Source organism: Rousettus aegyptiacus, unplaced genomic scaffold, assembly GCF_014176215.1.
Source record: "Rousettus aegyptiacus isolate mRouAeg1 unplaced genomic scaffold, mRouAeg1.p scaffold_m13_p_1, whole genome shotgun sequence".
Lineage (NCBI taxonomy): Eukaryota > Metazoa > Chordata > Mammalia > Chiroptera > Pteropodidae > Rousettus > Rousettus aegyptiacus.
Window position 1 is genome coordinate 15,506,973 of NW_023416284.1, and position 17,887 is coordinate 15,524,859.

The following is a 17,887-nucleotide window of genomic DNA, read 5'->3' on the forward strand; positions in this document are numbered from 1 at the left end:
TGGGAAGGAGTCCCACAGGGACCAGGAATTATTTGGCATATGAGGTTACTCAATGTTCTGCTGCAGCTGGCTGTGTTATCTTTCTAGTGAGTGATCATTTAACAGGCAAAGGCATAATTGAAGAGGGTGTGTGCCAGTGGCGGGATTTCAGTCCTCGGCCACCAGCTGAGACAGTGAAGGACAGAGGTTAGGAGTACAGTCTCTGTTGAGGCTGCCTAGGTTGGAATCCCAGCTCCGCCACTTTCTGGCTGTGTGTCCTCGGGGAAATCGATTTCAGTACTCTATGCCTCAATGTTCTGCTAGGTTGAGGCAAGGCCTATGGAGCGATCGTGAGGGCAAAGTGAGTCGATATATGTCAAGCAAAATAAAGAGGGTTGGTTATTGCTATCATCTTCTAGGCGGCGCCTCCTGGACCTTCCGAAACACAGCATTAAAAAATAATTATAACTTGTGGCGTTCTTTTTATTCTCATTTTTGTTCCAATGACCATATCAAGTCCTTACCACATGAGGAAAACAAAAGACAAAGCTGAGTAAGACAGGTCCCTGCCCTGAAGGAACTAGTCACAGGTGACTCAAGGCGGAACCAATTTGGTGCCGAGTCAGGCTACAGGGAGTGGGTGAGGCTGAGGGACATGGAGTGTAAGTCTGGGAGGCAGGGCCGGGTACCACCCGCCAGCTCAGCCCAGCTGGAATGGTCAGGAAGGAGCCCATTGTTCAAATCTGTGATGCTGGTCCCAGCAGGGGTCACAGCTGGGAGGATCTAAGTGGTCAGAGGCAGAGGCGGGGCAGGGGAGTTCACTAGGGCTGCAGATGACCTCTTCTGGTCTGCCTGGATTGAGTCAAGAACAAACAGGTCCCTATGGGCTAGACATCAGAAGAAGGAAGCAACCCAGAGATGTCTGGAGACTGAGGCACGGGAGGCTGAAGGCTTGTGCCAAGGCATCAGAAACGCCAGACCGGGGCCGCCACTATCAGAGTCCCCCAAGCATTCTCTTTGTCACTTCTCATGTGGTTACTAGGAAGTTATAGAATCCCCATGGAAATTAGCTCTAAAACTTTTTAAAGGAAAAAAGTGGAGACATTTTTTTCAGAGTCAGTAGGCAGCCGACTAGACTGTTTCATGTCATGACTACTTGGAGTGTGCTAGAAGGGTGACAGACAGTAAAAGCTAAAGCCATTTCAACCACTTACTACGTGACCCTAGGCAAGTGCCTCTGAGCTTGTCTCTTGCCTGTACACCAGGTTAGACCCCTACTGGAAGTGTTACACAAAACAGTGCTTGCGAAGTGCCTGACACAGTGCCTGGTTCGCGGAGAGAAGTTCAATTGCAGTGCTCAGAGGCTTAGTAAGGTCTGAGAGGAGAGAATGAAGTAGCCTTGAGTGGTGACAGTTTCCCCAAGATTTACCATCATTGGGCAGGACAGAGATTCAAAGTTGAATAAAACAAACAAACAAAAAAAACAATTTTTAGGGACAAATTTTGCATAGTTTCCCCTGTCGAGTGCTAATGTCTTTCCTTTAAGTGTACAGCTCGATAGATATATACATGCACCCTTGTATAACCATCACTCAGGATGACACGGAGATCATTTACTGCATCCCATAAGGTCTTTTTGTGCCCCTTCCTAATCAATAACCCCTGCCTTCCACAGGTAACGATTATTCTGACTTCTAGCAAAGTGGGTTAATTTTGCTGGTTCTTAGAATTTCAAATAAATGCACCTAAATGGATCAAATTAATTTAAAGAAAGCACGGGCATGGCTATTCCTTGTCCACCAGCATTTGAGGAGTAAGAATACTTCTTTCTTTTCAAGAGACCGTCTCTCTGAGTGTGACGTTTCTGTTTCTTTTTGTTTAATCTCTATTAATTTTTCTTTAAACCCATATTGATTGGATAACTTTATAAAATCATACTTAATAATAAAGAAAGATCTGGGCCTAGGGTTGTCAGATAAAATATAGGATACCCAGTTAAATTTGAATTTTATATAAACAATGAATAATTTGTTAGTATCCGTCTGTCCTAAATATTGCATGGATTAGGTGCTAGAAAGAGAAGGGGACATTTGGCTCTTCTAGAACCCACCCTCTTGGGCCCCATATCCTCAAGGACCCAAATGTGATCCAGCAGCCATCCAGTTACCTGGACAGTGAGATGACCACCTTCCAAGAAAAGGGCTGGTTCAGGAAGCCTTCCAGCAGGACTGCCCACTGCACCCCGAGGGCCAACATGAAGAGGCTGAAGGCCACGCTGCTCCAGCCGTGTGTCCGAAAAGATGAGGTGAGGAAGCCCAAGCCAAGGGCTGCCATGACAGTAATATCCTGGAAGATGGCTAAGGAGGAGGAGGAGGAGACAATGGGGGAAGGTGCATGAAATTAGAGTTTTACAGGATAGAAGCTGGAAGGCATACTAAAGATCATTTGAGAGTGCTTGGTCAAGTTACTTTAGCTCTTTTGAGCCTCAGTGTTCTCATTTGCATAATGGGGATGGTACATGCATAGGGTGCAGAGTTGAGGTAAGGATTAGATGAGCTAATGCTGGTTAAACACAAAGGCAGGGCCTGGCCCATGGAGAGTGCTCAGGACATGTAGCAATTATTGTTATTACTAAACATAAGCAAGTGTAGAACATCAGGACGAGTGCTGGGCACACAGCTGACACTCAGTAAAGGTAATTACTGCTGCTCTTGAGGATCAGGTTCAACTTCCCGATCATGCACATGAGAGAAACAGACTACAGAGGCCAGTGGCTTGACCCAGGTCATGTGGAAGCAGGCCCAGAGGTTCTGCTGGCTAGAAGCAAGTTATCTTGGTAAAAAAAAACAGTTCTCTCTCTCTTCGTCACCTTCTAAGAGGGACATGGTGGGCCAGTAGAAAGCACCAGGGCCATCTAGATGACCCACACCTTCCCAGCCTCAGACCTGGTGCATGGGCTGCTGTGGCGGGTGAGAGACTTACCTAATGTTAGGGAGAGGTCCAGCAAAAGAAAAAGGGTGGACACTTTCAGTTAATTTCAGGCTTGACATATAGTTAGCGGCTTAGAATCCAGAACTAGACAGCTTAGGTTCAAATCAGGGTTCTGGCACTTTCCAGCTGTGTGGTCTTAATCTAGTTATTTAATGTCTCTGAGCTTTAATACCAGCCTGCATTTATTAAATGTTTACCCTGTAGCAACACTGTTTTAATCATTTTAAATAGACTATCTCGTTCAGTTCCAACAACCACCCTTCAAGGTGGATGCTGTTATCACCATTTTACAGATGTGAAAACTGAGGTGCAGAGGAGTTAAAAAAACTTGCCCCAGCTGGTAGAGCCAAAACGTAAACCTCTATCAGCCCTGTTTGTTTTTTCATCTGTTAAATGGGAAAAATAAACATACCACCTCTGTCAGGTTGCCAGAATCTGGTGGTACAGTGCATAGAATCACTCAGAATAGTAGAAACAATTTATCCAACAAACACGAACTGTTTTTACACATGTATAAATGCCTAGAGAAAGATCGTGAAGGATTTTTTTTTCCTCCTGCAGGTATTATCTCTGAAAATTTTTGGTGTTTTACTTTTGAAAAATTTTTAGTGTTTATATTTTCTACAACCAGTTGTAGACAGTAAACTTTTTTTTTTTTTTTTTTTTTAAGGAAAACAGAATGGGCTTCAAGTTTAGACAGTTCTGTTGGATTCCAGCTCTGTCATTCCCTATTAGGTTAAAACCATATTAAATGGCCAACATTTGACCATTTTTGACCAATAAAAATGGTAATTCACAGCCCTGTGCCCTTGTAGGTTGCTTACTTTCCTCATCAGCTAAATAAGTGCAATTATTCCTCTTCAGAGGGTGCTGGGAGATCTGAAGAAAATAACATTTTGTTCAAGCGCTGGGCACAGTGCCTGGCACGTGGCTTAGTAAATGGTGGCTATTCACTACCACCGTCATCACCACCATTACAGAAAGAACTCACCTGGTCTCCGCTGGTTTCCAGCCCTGGCTCTGATAACAATGAGGAAACTCTCCTTTCTAGAACTCTCCAACATCTCAGAAAGCCCCTTCAATTATTTACATTTAAATTCATTTTCCTTGAAACATATGCATACCTAGGGTCTTGTGTATAGGGTTTGGGTAGGTGCTGATGTTCCCAGAGCAATCTGACAACACTGGGATGTCGGAGACCCCCTAAGGACCTGCATGGAATCTGAGGATTTGGGGAGTGGGTGAGAGAAGTGGGCATTCAGGGGTCTTGAACTTCCTGCTCCTTCCTCTCTGACATGAGGGAGGGACGTGCAGGCAAGGTCTCAGTCTCCTGCTTGCATTCTCTTAGGAAAAGAGGTGAGCTGGGTACAGTTTGGATAGGGCTTCCTCTTGGGATTGCTCAGATTTCTTCAGGAGCCAAGCAGGAAACTATATGTGTGAGGGGTACCTTGTATATTTGAGAGGGGTGACAATCTTTTTAAAAATATTGCTGTTAAAAAAAAATACATCTGCCATTTTGCAGCAACATGATATGCATAGGGTTCAGACTTACCAAAGAGTCCATGTGTAGGGAGACCCTTTCATTTCCTCCCATTTTACAGAAAGGGACCAAAGAGAGCCTGTGACTTTCTTAAAGCCACATGGCATGCCAGGAGCAGAGCCAAGCTCTGAACTTCTGATAGAGTGCCTTTTCACCAGGATAGACTGTCTCTTGTTCTTGTTTGTCCTCACCTTGTTATGGGTGGACAATTTTCCAGTAAGCCAGCGTTAAGTATTTACTTCTGATACTGTTAACCAGGGTGTGGTAATCTGATCAAGGATTCTGTTAACCAGGGTGTGGTAATCTGATCAAGGAGATGCTGTTAACCAGGGTAATCTGATCAAGGATACGCTAATGGCCAACTGTTAACCAGGGTGTGGTGATCTGCTCAGGGATGTGCTGGTGGTTATATAAACTGGCTCTTCCGGGAGCTGGGGGCTGATCTCTTCTAACCCTGCATGGTAGAGAGTCAGTCGCCAGCCGGCTAATAAAGGCTCACAATTCATCTCAATTGGCTCCATGGGTCTTGGATTCGATCGCACCACAACAACCTCACTAAGGGACTTTAGGCAAGTCCCTTGCCATCTTTGGGCCTTAGTTTCCCTATTAGTAGCACATGGGAGTTGAGCTTGATATTCTCTAAGGACCTCACTGCTCTGGCATATTTCAAGGAGGGGATCCTTGGGTGGAGAAAGGAAGGTCACCAGGATTAGGGCAGAGGTGGGGCCGCAAAGCTTAGAAAGTCAGAAGATCTTGGGCGAGTGGCTTTATCAGGCACAGCTACCACCCCTGCTGCTGGATACAGGAGCTCAGGGCCCCACACTGTTCCTGGGGGAGAAACTGTGCTTCAACCAAAGAGATGGAATTAGGGCGGCAGTTTCTGGGAGCTTTTGACAGCTCATTCACCCCACACTGGTCTAAATAACATTTGACTTTAGGCGCCCCCTTCTCTCACACCCTGCATCCTACCACCTCCTCTCCTAGCTTCCCAGGGCACTAGGCGCACACCCGCTCCTCCCAAGTCCCACTTCAGGGCTGGGTCCCAGCTTAAGGCATACCCCATTGGCGTCAGCCTCCCCCTCTCAGAGCCTGTGCTGATCCCCGCCCACATCAGCCAGTGGTCTGATAAGCTAATGACTCTAAGGTGTTTAGGGGTGATAGGAGTGGATGCACTAACAGGGTCACTAATGACTGAGCCCCAGAGGGGAGTTTTCCAGTCTAAGGCGAGCCTTCAGGAGATATTTACAAAAGCCCCGTGACTTGGGGAAAGAAAGTCCAACCTGGGAGTCCAGTAGCATATGATAAGGCAATAACTACCATCATTGTAACAGCTGGCACACACAGGCGCCCTCCACATGCCAGGCTCTGTTCTAAGCACCTTGTAGCCTTACCCTGCAAAAACCTCATGCGCTAGGTACTGTTTATTACCCCCATGTTACAGCTGGGGAAAGGGCAGGACAGGGAGGTGCCGTAACTAGCCCAAGTCACACAGCTAGCAAATAGTGGTAGGAAATCTGAATCTTGACTGCTTGGGTTTAACCGCTATACCCTCATGCCTCTCCACACAGCATATGCAGTATAATGGTGAAGAGTGTGAGCCTCTGAATGGGGCTGTCAGAGTTCACAGCCTGATGCTACCTCTATGTCCCAGCTTCTTAACCTGTAAAATGAGTCTGAAACAATGGCACTTGTTCAGAGCATTGAGCACTCAGCCTAGCATTGAATGCATAGTAAATATGACACCTACCACTTGTTAGCTGTGTATCTTTGGGCAAGACTGTTTCTCTGCTTTTGGGCCTGGCCAAGCCTGTGATTTTAGCTCTGTGCTTCTATTCACCCTTGCCCCTCCCCCCGGCCTGCAGACATTTCAGCATTATCACCTGTGAAGCCAACCCCAACTTTTGCCCTCAGGCTCTGGGCTTCACCGCCACACTGTGCTTCCACTGCCCACTGAGAAGAGCTCAGCAGCCCCAGACTGGGACCATCTATGGAGCCCCACGATGCCTTCCCCTCCCCATAGCCTCTACCCTACCCCCACAGCAGCCTGGGAAGAGAAAAAGAGGTTTATTTCCCAAAGGGGCAGCCAAGGCTAAGGTGTGGAAAGTACCAGAATTTGGGGGTATTTACATATCACTTGGTCTTTCAGTATCTCTCCTTCTTGTTTCTGAGGAGTACGGTGGGGAACTGTGTGGTAGTCACAGTGCAGGCTGGTCCCCCAGTTTGGCAGCCTTAGAAGAGGCTCTGCAATATTATCACCGTAATGCCCCCAATGAATCATACCTTCCAGTAGAGAGCCCTCCCACCTGGATTGATTTACTTTGGCTACTAGGACATTAGTAAACACAATACAAGCAGGGGCTTGAAAAGCGCTTGCACATTGGGGCTTGCCCTCTGTTACTATGGTAACTCTTCTGCCGTCACGCGAAGAAGTCTGGACTAGTCTTCTGGCACCACGTGGGCTAGCTGCCAGATCTATGAAGGAGGCCATCTGAGGCCGTCCGCCCCAGTCAAAACTCCGGACTGGAGATGCATGAGTGACTCCAGGTGAAACCAACAGAAGCACCACATTGCTGAGCCCAGCCCAAAGTGCTGAACCACAGAATCGTGATCATAAGCAAATTAAATGGTAGCTACTTTAAGACACTAAGTTTGGGGTGGTTTGTTATGCAGCAATAGATAACCGATACACTCTGCTTTCCCAAAGCGGCTCACAGGCTCAACCCCAAGCCCAGAATAAGCATATCGCTGTTCATTTACCCTACAGTCTGTCCCTCCCTGTGCCTCTCATCTCAGGAACTGGCACTTTCATTCTCCAAATCACTCATCCGAAGCCATCCTTGACTCCTCCCTCATTTTCACCAGTGCAGATGATTTTATCTTTTAAGTAGCTCTTGAATCTGACTCTGTTTCTCCTTTATTCCTCCCCACCCCCTGCCCATTTGACCTCATCACAGGTCATCCAGACCAGTAGTCATCAGAGTAGGGAACACACACCTCAGAAGATGCTCCAGATATTAGCATTTCTATGTAGTTTTACTATTTTTATTAAAAAAAAAAAAGAAATTAAGCCTTTATTAACAATAAAAGCTAAGACTCTTATCTGTCTTAATATGTATTATTTCAGTCCTTTCAACAGCTTAATGAAATAAGAACTACCATCATGCCACAGAGGTTGAAACGGAGGCAGAGAGAGTTTGAGTCATTTGCCCAAGGTCTCACAGCTAAGAAGAAGCAGAGGCACGATTTGAATCAGTCTAACTCCGGTAGTTCTCAAACTTTCATGTGCATTAGAGTCACTTAAAGGACTTGGTAAAACATAAATTCCTGGGCCCCCATCCCTAGAATTTTTGATCAGTAGGTATGAATTGGGTCCCAGGGGATGCTGGAGACGCTGAAGCAACTGGTCTGAGGCCTACACTTTGAAAACCACTGATCTAGGTGGTTCAACCTCTAAAGGCACTTCGTGAAGTCCACAACTCTGCAAGAATTTAATATTTAGATTAACCCAGAAGCCTCCTCTCACTTGTTCAGGATATCAGACAGCTTAGAAACGATCCCAGTTTTGGGAGATGGCCTGAGGGAATACTGGGCCACAGGGAAGGGGTTGATATGTTTCTCCATATTCATCATGTTGCAACTAATGGCAAGGTTTTGTTTTTTGTTTTTATTTAACTATTATGGAAATATTTAAGCATAAGCAAAAACAAAGAGAGTAGCATGATAAACTTCATATACCCATTCCCAGCTTTGATGACTGTCACACAAGGTCGATCTTGTTTCTGTTATCCTTCTCTACTTGTTTTATTTTTCTTTTTTCCTTTTTTCTTTCTTTCTTTTTTTTTTTGGGGGGGGGGTAATAAAGCAGACCTAGACATTATTCCATTCCAATATGCTTCTCTAAGAAATAAGGCCTTTAAAAAAACCCACCACATTATTATCACATCTAACAAAACTAACAAAAATTCCTGTATATCATATAATATTCATTCTATATTCAGATTTTCTGATTTTCAAAAGTATCTTTTTTAGAATTGGCTGATTTAAATAAATTATTATAGTTTACATGGATTGAAGGCAAAATAATAATGATAGCTAAGCTTACAAAAAAAGAGCAGAGTGATACTTCTTGTGCAAACTCTGTCAGTCACATTCAAGGTTAAAAAAAGTCAGTCCGATCAGCTGACAAGAAGACAATGAAGATAATTTTAAATTATCAAGAAGACTCTGAGGAATGGATTTCCATCCACTATCATTGATGGTAACAATGGACATTGCCTTGCGATTGACTGATACCATCATGATCAGTAATTTGAAAATATTACATATTTCATTTTGATCGTTTTTGAATATTCTAATTTGCATGTATATATTATAATGTAAGAATATATTCATGCGGCAGTACTTGAGTATAACATGTAAGTATGGCGTGTGCTAGAAAAATGGTGGGCACAATCTGAAAAGCCTGAAGCCCTCTGGTCCATAATACACTACAGCTTCCAACCTGGTCTCCCTTCTAAGTCAAGCCCCTTCTCTCATCCGCTTTGTCAGCCCTGGAATGGCTTTCTCCATAATCCAAACTCAAACTTGTCCCACTCCTGCTTCCTATTAGATCAGCAGAATAAAGGTCAAACTCCTTATTCAAACCAATGAGTCCACCATGCCATGCCCCCTCTTTATTCTCCAACAACACAGCATCGTCAAACCTTAGTCTGTTCACTCCAATGACTACATACACGATGGTTCTTGCTGTGTGCCGAACCCTCCATTTTCACATGGTTAACTTCTACTGAGCCTCCAAGACCTGGCTGGGCAGTCACCTCCCTCTAGAAGCCTTCCCTAACACCACTAGCTCCCCTGCCTGGGTTGTGGGCCCACCTCTGTTTTTCCTTATAAAGTGAGTGCCTGAGGACACTTTACATCTATGTTAGCAGCGCAGCATAGGGGTGAAGAACACAGACCAAAAAGTTGGAATACTGGCTCCTAAGCCTACTGGTTATTTGACAAGTGACTCAACCTCACTATAAAACGAGGTCATGAAACCTAATGGTTAAGTGCATAGAAACTAAAACCTGGCTGCCTAAATTTAAATGTGCTGTGCTATTGCTAGTTGAGTGACTTTGGGTAGATCACTCAACATCCATGCACCTAATTTCCTCATATGAAAAATGGGGATCATAATAGTGCCTGTCTCATGGGGTTATTCTAAGGGTTCAATGTAAAGCATTTAGAATAGTGCCTGGTATATAGTAATTACTCAATAAATATCAGTTCTAATTAGCATGTGTCTGGATTCCACACTAGAAGTAATACAGGGTTGAATGAATAAATGAATGAATGTATTGGATTATGTTGTGTTGGATTAAAAAGAATTAAAGTAAATGAAAATGAATTAAAATCGCACCCAGGCCTTGCTTGTCTGGCAAGAACCCATTTATGCCAGCCCATTAAGTGATGTAGGAGCTATTCTCCCTAAGTCACCTCTTTGTCCTACTTTCCACTCCTGAGGGCCCAGTGGCGCCTTCCTTTTGCTTCCAAGTAACTAGTCAGTTAACATCACTTAGGAGCAGACTCAAATGTCAGCTTTGTCTCAGGAACATCACTCAGGAGGTCCGTCCATTATCATGAACAACATATTGGTCCATTAAGATGCTTGAAAACTCATTTCAATTTTTATAAAAAGCAAAAGCCACAGCACTATAGACATCTGTCTTGTTTACAGTCGTTCTCATCTCTGTCTATGAATATTTTTAGCTGCATGTAAAATAACAACCATCCTACACTCCACTTCAGCCATACCTTATGGCTATGGATTTGCAGACTGGAATGCAGTCTTCCCAGCCTCTAAGTTAGAAGAAGGCTAGGGGTGGGGGAGGGGCAATAGACTAAAGCTTCTGAAAGAAGGTTGATACAAAAATGAGCAAGAGAGACCAAAAACCCAACAACAATGTGAAATTCCTTGCTGCTAAGGAGAAAGAAGAAGGAAGCAGAGAAGCAAAGAATTGTGAAGACTATTTGGCAAAAGGCATTCTGGGAACACAGAAGAGGATGCTTCTTACTCTGCCCTGGCAAATCAAGGAAGGCTTCATGGAAGAGGTGATACTCACACTGGTCCTAAAGGAGAGCCTACATTGTTGGCTGGGTCTTTGTGCAACCTGTGGAAGGAGATGAAGGAACCTCTTTCCTCAAAGACTTTGTGAAAAGGAACAGAGAAGCTATTTGCCTCTGTAACGACCTCCCTTCTGGGCACTAACCTCCATAGGTTCCCATGAGCTTCTTCTGATCCTTTGAGGAATGGTCATAGCTGGTGAAAAAGAAGAAGATAAGAATGAGAGCCACCTCCAGTGTCAAGGTCCACAGCGGCAGGCAGCACCGCATGGACCGTGGGTACTTAGAGCCCATCCTGTGTCTGTCTCTGTTCTGGCGGTTCCACTGCACCAGGCATCACCCCTCTGTCCTCACACCCACTCCAGTGAGTGATGGGGAGACACCCGCCAAAGGCCTTATCTCAGGCTGCAAGGCTGGCTCTGCTGTCCTGCCTATGGAGTTAACCCAGGAACAGAAGGACTATGACAAAGAGGGGAAGAAATGCATTTATTTCAACATTTGTTCTTTCATTCCCTCATTCATTTATTCACTCAACAAGTAGTTGCTGCATTCCTACTATAGGAATGGGACTGTGCTCAGTTTAAAAGAGGACATTCCTTCACTCGGCACCCAAACATACGAATCTTTCATTCATTCCTTTAGTTTACCCTCACCATATTCTTGCAAGAAAGGTAGAGAACAGATCAATACTTCTACTTTACGAAGGGGGAAACTGAGACTCAGAAGGGGCTTTGGGTTTGCAAAATTTCTCTTTGAAACCTTACCACTGTCAGAGAGGGCTCACAGTGAGCTTTTAATAAAGATGTGTTGAATGAGAATGAATTAGTGGATGAAAGCAAAGAACAGTACTAAGCCCTGGGGAGGACATAGGCCCCACAGAGAAGTCCTCAGAGTTACGCAGGTGAAATTATTTATATTTGAATCTGTATTTAAATCCACTTATTTCTAAACCTTTAAGGAAAGGCAGAGGAAAGAGATAGGAGACTTAGATCCAACTCCAGTAAAAACCTGGCAAAAGTCCTAATCTAATCCTAGGCTCTGGTCACCTCGTCACAGAACAGCCCATGACTCTGCCCAGGGCACGATCACTACAGTGCGTTTAAGAAAGGACACCAGCCTCACCACCCTCATCCCACAGTTGTAGATAGTCCCCTGAAATGGGATTTAGGCCACCTGTGATCTAGTTCTGACCCTGCAGCTAACTTCTCCCATGGCCTACATCCATGTGCCTAGCAGGTCTGATATATATAATAAGCATCAAGAAAGGGAGGGAGGGAAAAAAGGAGGAGAGGATGGAGGATCAGAGAGTGGGAGAGTGGGAGGGAGGGAGTGAGGGAGGAAGGAAGGAAGTTTCCTTACCTTCTACACTGGCCTCAGCCATTGGCCACTGCGTATGGACTGAATTTGTGAGATTCCAGAGAATAAAACTAGTCTAGAAGTTACAGGGAGGCAGATTTTGGCCCAACATGAGTGGATACTTCATTGACTACTACAGCTGCCCAGTGAAACAGGCTGCCTATTAGGTAGTGAGCATCCTGTCACTAGAGGAATGGAAGCAGAAACTGATGATGACTAGTCAGAGATGTCTTGGAACTGATTCATATGTGGATCCTAGGAAATTTTAATCACATGGTAGGATTTGTCACTTCGTTTTTAGATGAAGAAGGTGAGACAGAAGATCACACAATCAGTTGGCATCACTCACTCTTCTTGCTTAGCACAGATTTATTTATAGAAGGAAAAACTTAGAATAACCTAAATGTCCACTAGTAGAAGACCAGTTAAGTAAACTACTTGCCACCAATATGATGGTTGTGAACATAGGCAGAAAAATCCAGAGGAAAATGCTTTTAAGATATATCAAAAGTGGCACAGAGGATATACTATTTGGTGAAAAAGCAAGTTATAGAACAGTGTGTACAATATGTTCCCACTTTTGTAAAATAAACACAACAATATGTTAATACGTGCGCGTAGGGGGAACATTGGTTGCAAATTACTAATACTGGTTACTTTTGCTTAAGATATTTTCCAGAGCTAACGTTTACTAAGCACTGTTCTAGGCATTTTACATGTATGAACTCTGTTAATGACCCTGTGAGGTGGGTACTTATTATCCTTATGTTACAAACTAGGAAACTGAGGTGCAGGAAGGTCAAGTGACTTGCCCAGGGTCACAGGGCTAGTAAGCAATAGAGCTGGGATTTAAAGTCAGGCAGTCTGACTGGCTGCTTGACAACTGCGGTCCCACCCACCCCCACCCTCGACCTCCATCCCCCGCAGTTGGCCTTTTCCAACAGATTTGTTCAAAGAGGAGTTTTCTCTCTTCCCCTCTGACTCATGCAAAAGACCCCTGCTTTCTGACTACAGTTCCAGGTAGTCTGCCTGCAGATCTTTAAGGCAGGTCACCTGGTACAAAAAAGCATAGGGGATCTAGGGCAGATGTGTCATAAAATAAGTATAGTTAAATGTTATTTGTTGAATCTAGGTGGGAGGTGAATGACTTTTCACCAAACAAGTCTTTCAACTTTTTTTTTTTTCCAACTTCTTTTCTATATGTTTGAAATTTTCCAGAATAAAATGTTGGGGAAAAAAGCACTGTGTGCACCTGCTGCCCTCTCTGCCTGAAACACTCCTCCCACCAGATATCAGATCCAAGCACCAGGGACCTTTGACTGCTGTATCCTCAGCTCCTGGTGCTCAGTCCATAGTAGGGGCTCAAAAAATGTTTGTTAAATGACTAAACGCTGCCATTTCTGGAATGCCAAGTACTGGACCAAAGCTTTTGCATACATTATTGCATTTACCCTTCCCCTCAAGCCCATAAGTACAGGCATCATCACTTCTGTTTTACAAATGTGGAAACTGCTGCTCAGAGAGGTGATTCGAGTGCCCAAAGTCACATAGCTAATGCATGGCAGAGCTGGGACCCACCCCACACCCATCAGACGCCATAGCTTGTGCTGTTAACGACTTTATGATTCTGCCTTCCACTTGCTAAACCACCTGTAGTCTTAATTTCTTCATAAATCAAGTAAGATGAGTGGCTTTGCTTTCTTCACAGGATTATCCAATGCGAGAATATGTAAGCGTGCTTGACACCTATGTTATAGAAACGAAGGTGGACAATAAAAAGGTGTGTACTGTCAGCTCCTTTAATTTTTGTGAATGTAGTCAGTTTGGAGTATCTCATTTTTGTATTAGTTGTCATTTACTCAATTACTAGTGAAGTTGAGCTTTTTGGGTGGATAAGGAGGATGTTCTTAGCCATGCAACTTTCCCTTTTGTGAATTATCAATTCACACCATTTGCTTCTTTTTCTCTTGCACTGTTTGCCTTTTTCTCACTAATATGTAAGAGTGCGTATACATTCAGATATTAAGTCTTTGTTGATTAAATGCATTTGAATATCTTCCTATATCTATGACTTGTATATGATTTTTTTAATGGCATCTTTTGTCATACAGAAGTTTAATGCAGTCAAATTCTTTAATGTTTTGAGTTTGTCCCTTTTTAAAGAAATCCTCACTATCAAAAAAAAAGAGAGAGAGAATTAAAATGAAAGTGACCACGTGCTATGACTGTGGCATCCTGGTCTGAGTGGCCAGGCTTCCTCCAGGTGCGATGAATCTTGCAAGTCAAAGAGACTATAGCTTCCACATGCCATCAGGAATTTTCTGTAAAAACAGGACTCTATGAGAATGCTCATTCACCTCAGTCAAGCATTGTAAAACCCAGTCACAGGCAGACCAAAGAGGTAAGTAGTCTCTCCGTTTCCTTTCTAGGAGCTTGTCCACACCAAGGGTGTGATCTTCTCTGGGCATGCCTGTTTAAAGTGTGGCTAAACTAATTGTGGCTAAGCTAATTATTTAATAATTTAACAAACATGAGCCTTGAAGTCAAGCAAGCTGGGTTCAAATCCTACCTCTGCTGTGTGACCTTGGGTAAGACGATCAGTATCTCTGAGTCTGCTTCATTTGTAAAGTAGAGAAAATCAGTATCAATCTCATAGGGTGCTTGTGAAGGTTAAATAAGTGCACATAAAGTGTCAGATGTACAGAAAATGTTCCATAAATGTTAGTAATTATTATTATTGCACAAGCTTGGCATGTTTACTGCAGAAAACTTTGAAAATGCATAGGTGCATAAAGCTTACATAAAAAAGCGCCCATGATTTCAACATCTCCAAAAACCCAGTCTACTTTCTGTATATATGGTTTCAGGTTTTTTCTATTCATGTAAATTTAAGTCTTATTTTTTTCCCCACAAAAATGGAATTACATAGCACATACTGTTTGGTAACTTGCTTTTTCCATGAACGGTATATCACTAGTAGTGTCTAAGCCAGGGAAATCATTCCAAAATACTATAGCTTGTGACTAAGAGCCCAGGCTCTGACACCAGACTGCCTGGATTTGAATCCTCGCTCTATCACTTATTGTGTGACCTTAGGCAAATGACTTAACTGCTCTGTTCCACAGTTTTCTTATCTGTAATATGGTGTCCATAATAATCTCTACCTCATAGAGTTGTTGTGAGAATTAAGTCAAAATGCATATGGGACTTAGAGCAGTGACTGCGCACAGTAAATGCAGTGTCATCATTCTCCGGGCTACACTGACTTCCATGGTAAGGATATATGATCACTTGTTTGAACAGCCCCTTTTGTGAGATATCTGGGTTATTTCTAAACACTACAATGATCATCTTCCACTAATAAGATTCTCTGGGGGCTACACATACATGTATAAGAATAAGAGGTGGCCATCCCAATGTCTGGACTTTTTTGTGACTCCCGTGGAACAGGAACAAAGCTCAAGACAGCTGGGCCAGCCCTGCCTTGTGGGCTTGAGGAAATCCGAGCTGCTGAAAGAGGTGGGAATGCAATTTTCTCATTTGTGAAACAGGGTGTGACGATCCCTCTCTAGGCTATTCTGAGCTATTCTAAGCTCATCTGAAGCTCAAGTGCAAATCCCAACCCCTTGTCTGTCAGAAGGTCCCAGGAAAAGAGGAAGGACAGCCCTGAATTCCTGTCTGACCCTTGGTCTTTTGAATGAGAGTGAATGATTTCCCTCCTGAGCTGGGGGGCTCGGTGGAAGGCAGGAGGCTGCCTCATCTCAGCCCAGTTCTGTACCCTTAGGATCCCAAAGGGCCATTTCAGGGCTCAGAGGAGAAAGGCTGGCACTAGGCTAGAGCCAAAGGGGCTTAGGCTAGGGTAGGCCAGGAAAAGAGAGGGTCTAGCTGGGGCTGGAGGAGTGAGAGAGAAGGGAATGGAGAAGGGCAGTCCTGTTGTAGCTTGTCCTTGGACTCTTGGCAAGGAGGTCGTTCCCATCATCCTACACCAGCCAATCACTAGATCAACAACCCTTAACCATCAACAGTCATTTACAAGTACTAGAACATTACCTATAGCATCAAGGTTTGGTCTTGCTCAGCTTGTGCCTTGAGCTAAATTGCTCTACCATACCAATTGCATGACTTTATTTTCTCTGAGCCTCAGTTTTCTCATCTATAAAATGGAACTAGCATGGCCTGTTTCTAAACATAGGGCTTGAAGTGTCTCCAGAAGGGATCTTGGGACAGGGTAGGACACCAGTGAGCTGGCATCTGAATTAGGACTGAAACCCAGACCTCCAGATTACTTCTTCTTGGGCCATCACCTTGAGATTCTCTCTGCTTCTTCTCTACTCCAACATAGCCTTATGCACAACAGTGACACTTAGTCACATGCTCCAATAGTTCCCAGCCATTCCGCACTTTGCCACAGCATGGAATGCCCTGTCAGGAACCTACACGATGGCAGCCTAAACAGTGAGCTCCAGAAAGCTGGTGTGTGTCCCCGGTGCCTCTCTCATCTTTTCTCTGGACTACTCAGCTATCTGTTCCACAGTGTACCGTGACACTGTTCTACATAACAGGAACACAGCAGTGAGTAAAAAAGAACCATGGATACAGCCCCTAACTTCATGGAGTTGGCTGTCAGTCTCTGGCCCAGGTGATCTGAAACCTTGCAGTCATGAAGATGAGGACTACTCAGACCTGGGATCCCCATGGAGTCTGGAGCCGGAATCTCACCATGTACCTGTCCTTTCTAATGCCTTCAAGCCTCCAGCCATGGTGAGTTAGGTCCTGCCTGTATCCTCTTCCATAAGCCAATCTGTCTTTTTGCTGCTCTAAGCAGAGCATTTCATTCAGATCCTTTCACAATGACGGGCAGCCTTGGTCAAAGTTTGAGATCAGAGTTTACCCTTGGCCACCCAAGTACCACTTTATTAACATGTTGGAGTAGAGGTGAGAGATAAAAAACAAGTATCCTGTTAACACTAATTACTTGTTGTTACTTGCATGTCAGGTCCTGAAAGTTTATTATCCTGGAAGCCTTAAAACATACCTGAGTAGAAACAGAGTCTCTGAGAGATTCTGTAACTTGCCCAAGCTAGTAAGTAGCCAAGTTGGAATTTCAATCCTAGTCTGAAAAAGCAGGTATGCATGCCATTTTTCTGAGCTGCATCTCTACAGGGTATGAATCCAAACCCCAAGAAGCTTTTTGACTAGGTGGATGGACATGCCTTACCCAAGAAACCACACATTAGGAGCAATGCTGATGGAGATACTCTATGTGGGAGCAAAGGGAGGAAGGAGGGAAGATAAGGTTGTACTGGGTTTGAGGATGTAAGTAGATAAGGCATGCTTGCCTAGGTAGGCCTGGAAAAGGAGAGTAGGTCACAATTGTGACCAGCTCGGGATGCCATAATAAAGAGAATGGGTTTTCTCTTTCAGGTGTTGGGAGAGCTCTGATGTGTGAGCAGGATAAAATAACAGAGCAGTGATTGAGGACTATGCATTTAGTATAAATTACAGGTTCTTCCTTGGAGTGGACGTTGATTAAGGGGGCGATCAAAGGACAGGGAAGTCTACCTATCCCAGGACAAAACAAGATACCATCCACTTCCCGCAATTCTAACAAATGTGCTGGAGAATCTAACAGTCCCATTGTTGGTGAGTGGTTGTTGGTATAGCCACATGATAGGAGATTCTGCAACCATCAGAAATATTTAGGGACATAATAATATGTAGAAAAGTTTATGCTAAAGAAAACAAAATAGTATCATCATCATTCTATATAATAATAACAGTACTAGTAATATTACCTATGGGGGGAAACAGAAAAGAAAAAACATATAATACTAACAGTAGTTAAAGTGATTAGATGGTTGGGTGTTTTTTCCCTCCAGCGACCTTACATCTTCCGTTTTCTTTAATGACATACAT

At 43.9% G+C, this 17,887-nt stretch overlaps 1 protein-coding gene across 4 annotated transcripts in view; it reads right to left on the minus strand.

Annotated features, from left to right (window-relative positions):
* Positions 1–10,965, minus strand: part of RHCE (Rh blood group CcEe antigens) — a 40,042-nt gene extending 29,077 nt beyond the window's left edge. For all 4 annotated transcript variants that reach the window (XR_001595022.2, XR_001595021.2, XR_001595023.2 and 1 more), the window contains exons 1-2: positions 10,762–10,965; positions 2,147–2,336 (exon numbers count right to left, since the gene is read on the minus strand). Coding sequence is in view for 1 of the 4 variants with exons in the window: in XM_016129815.2 (XP_015985301.2) it covers positions 2,147–2,336; positions 10,762–10,909 (338 nt within the window). In the remaining 3 variants the exon portion in view is untranslated. The remainder of the gene's footprint in view (positions 1–2,146; positions 2,337–10,761) is intronic.
* Positions 10,966–17,887: the final 6,922 nt, after the last annotated feature.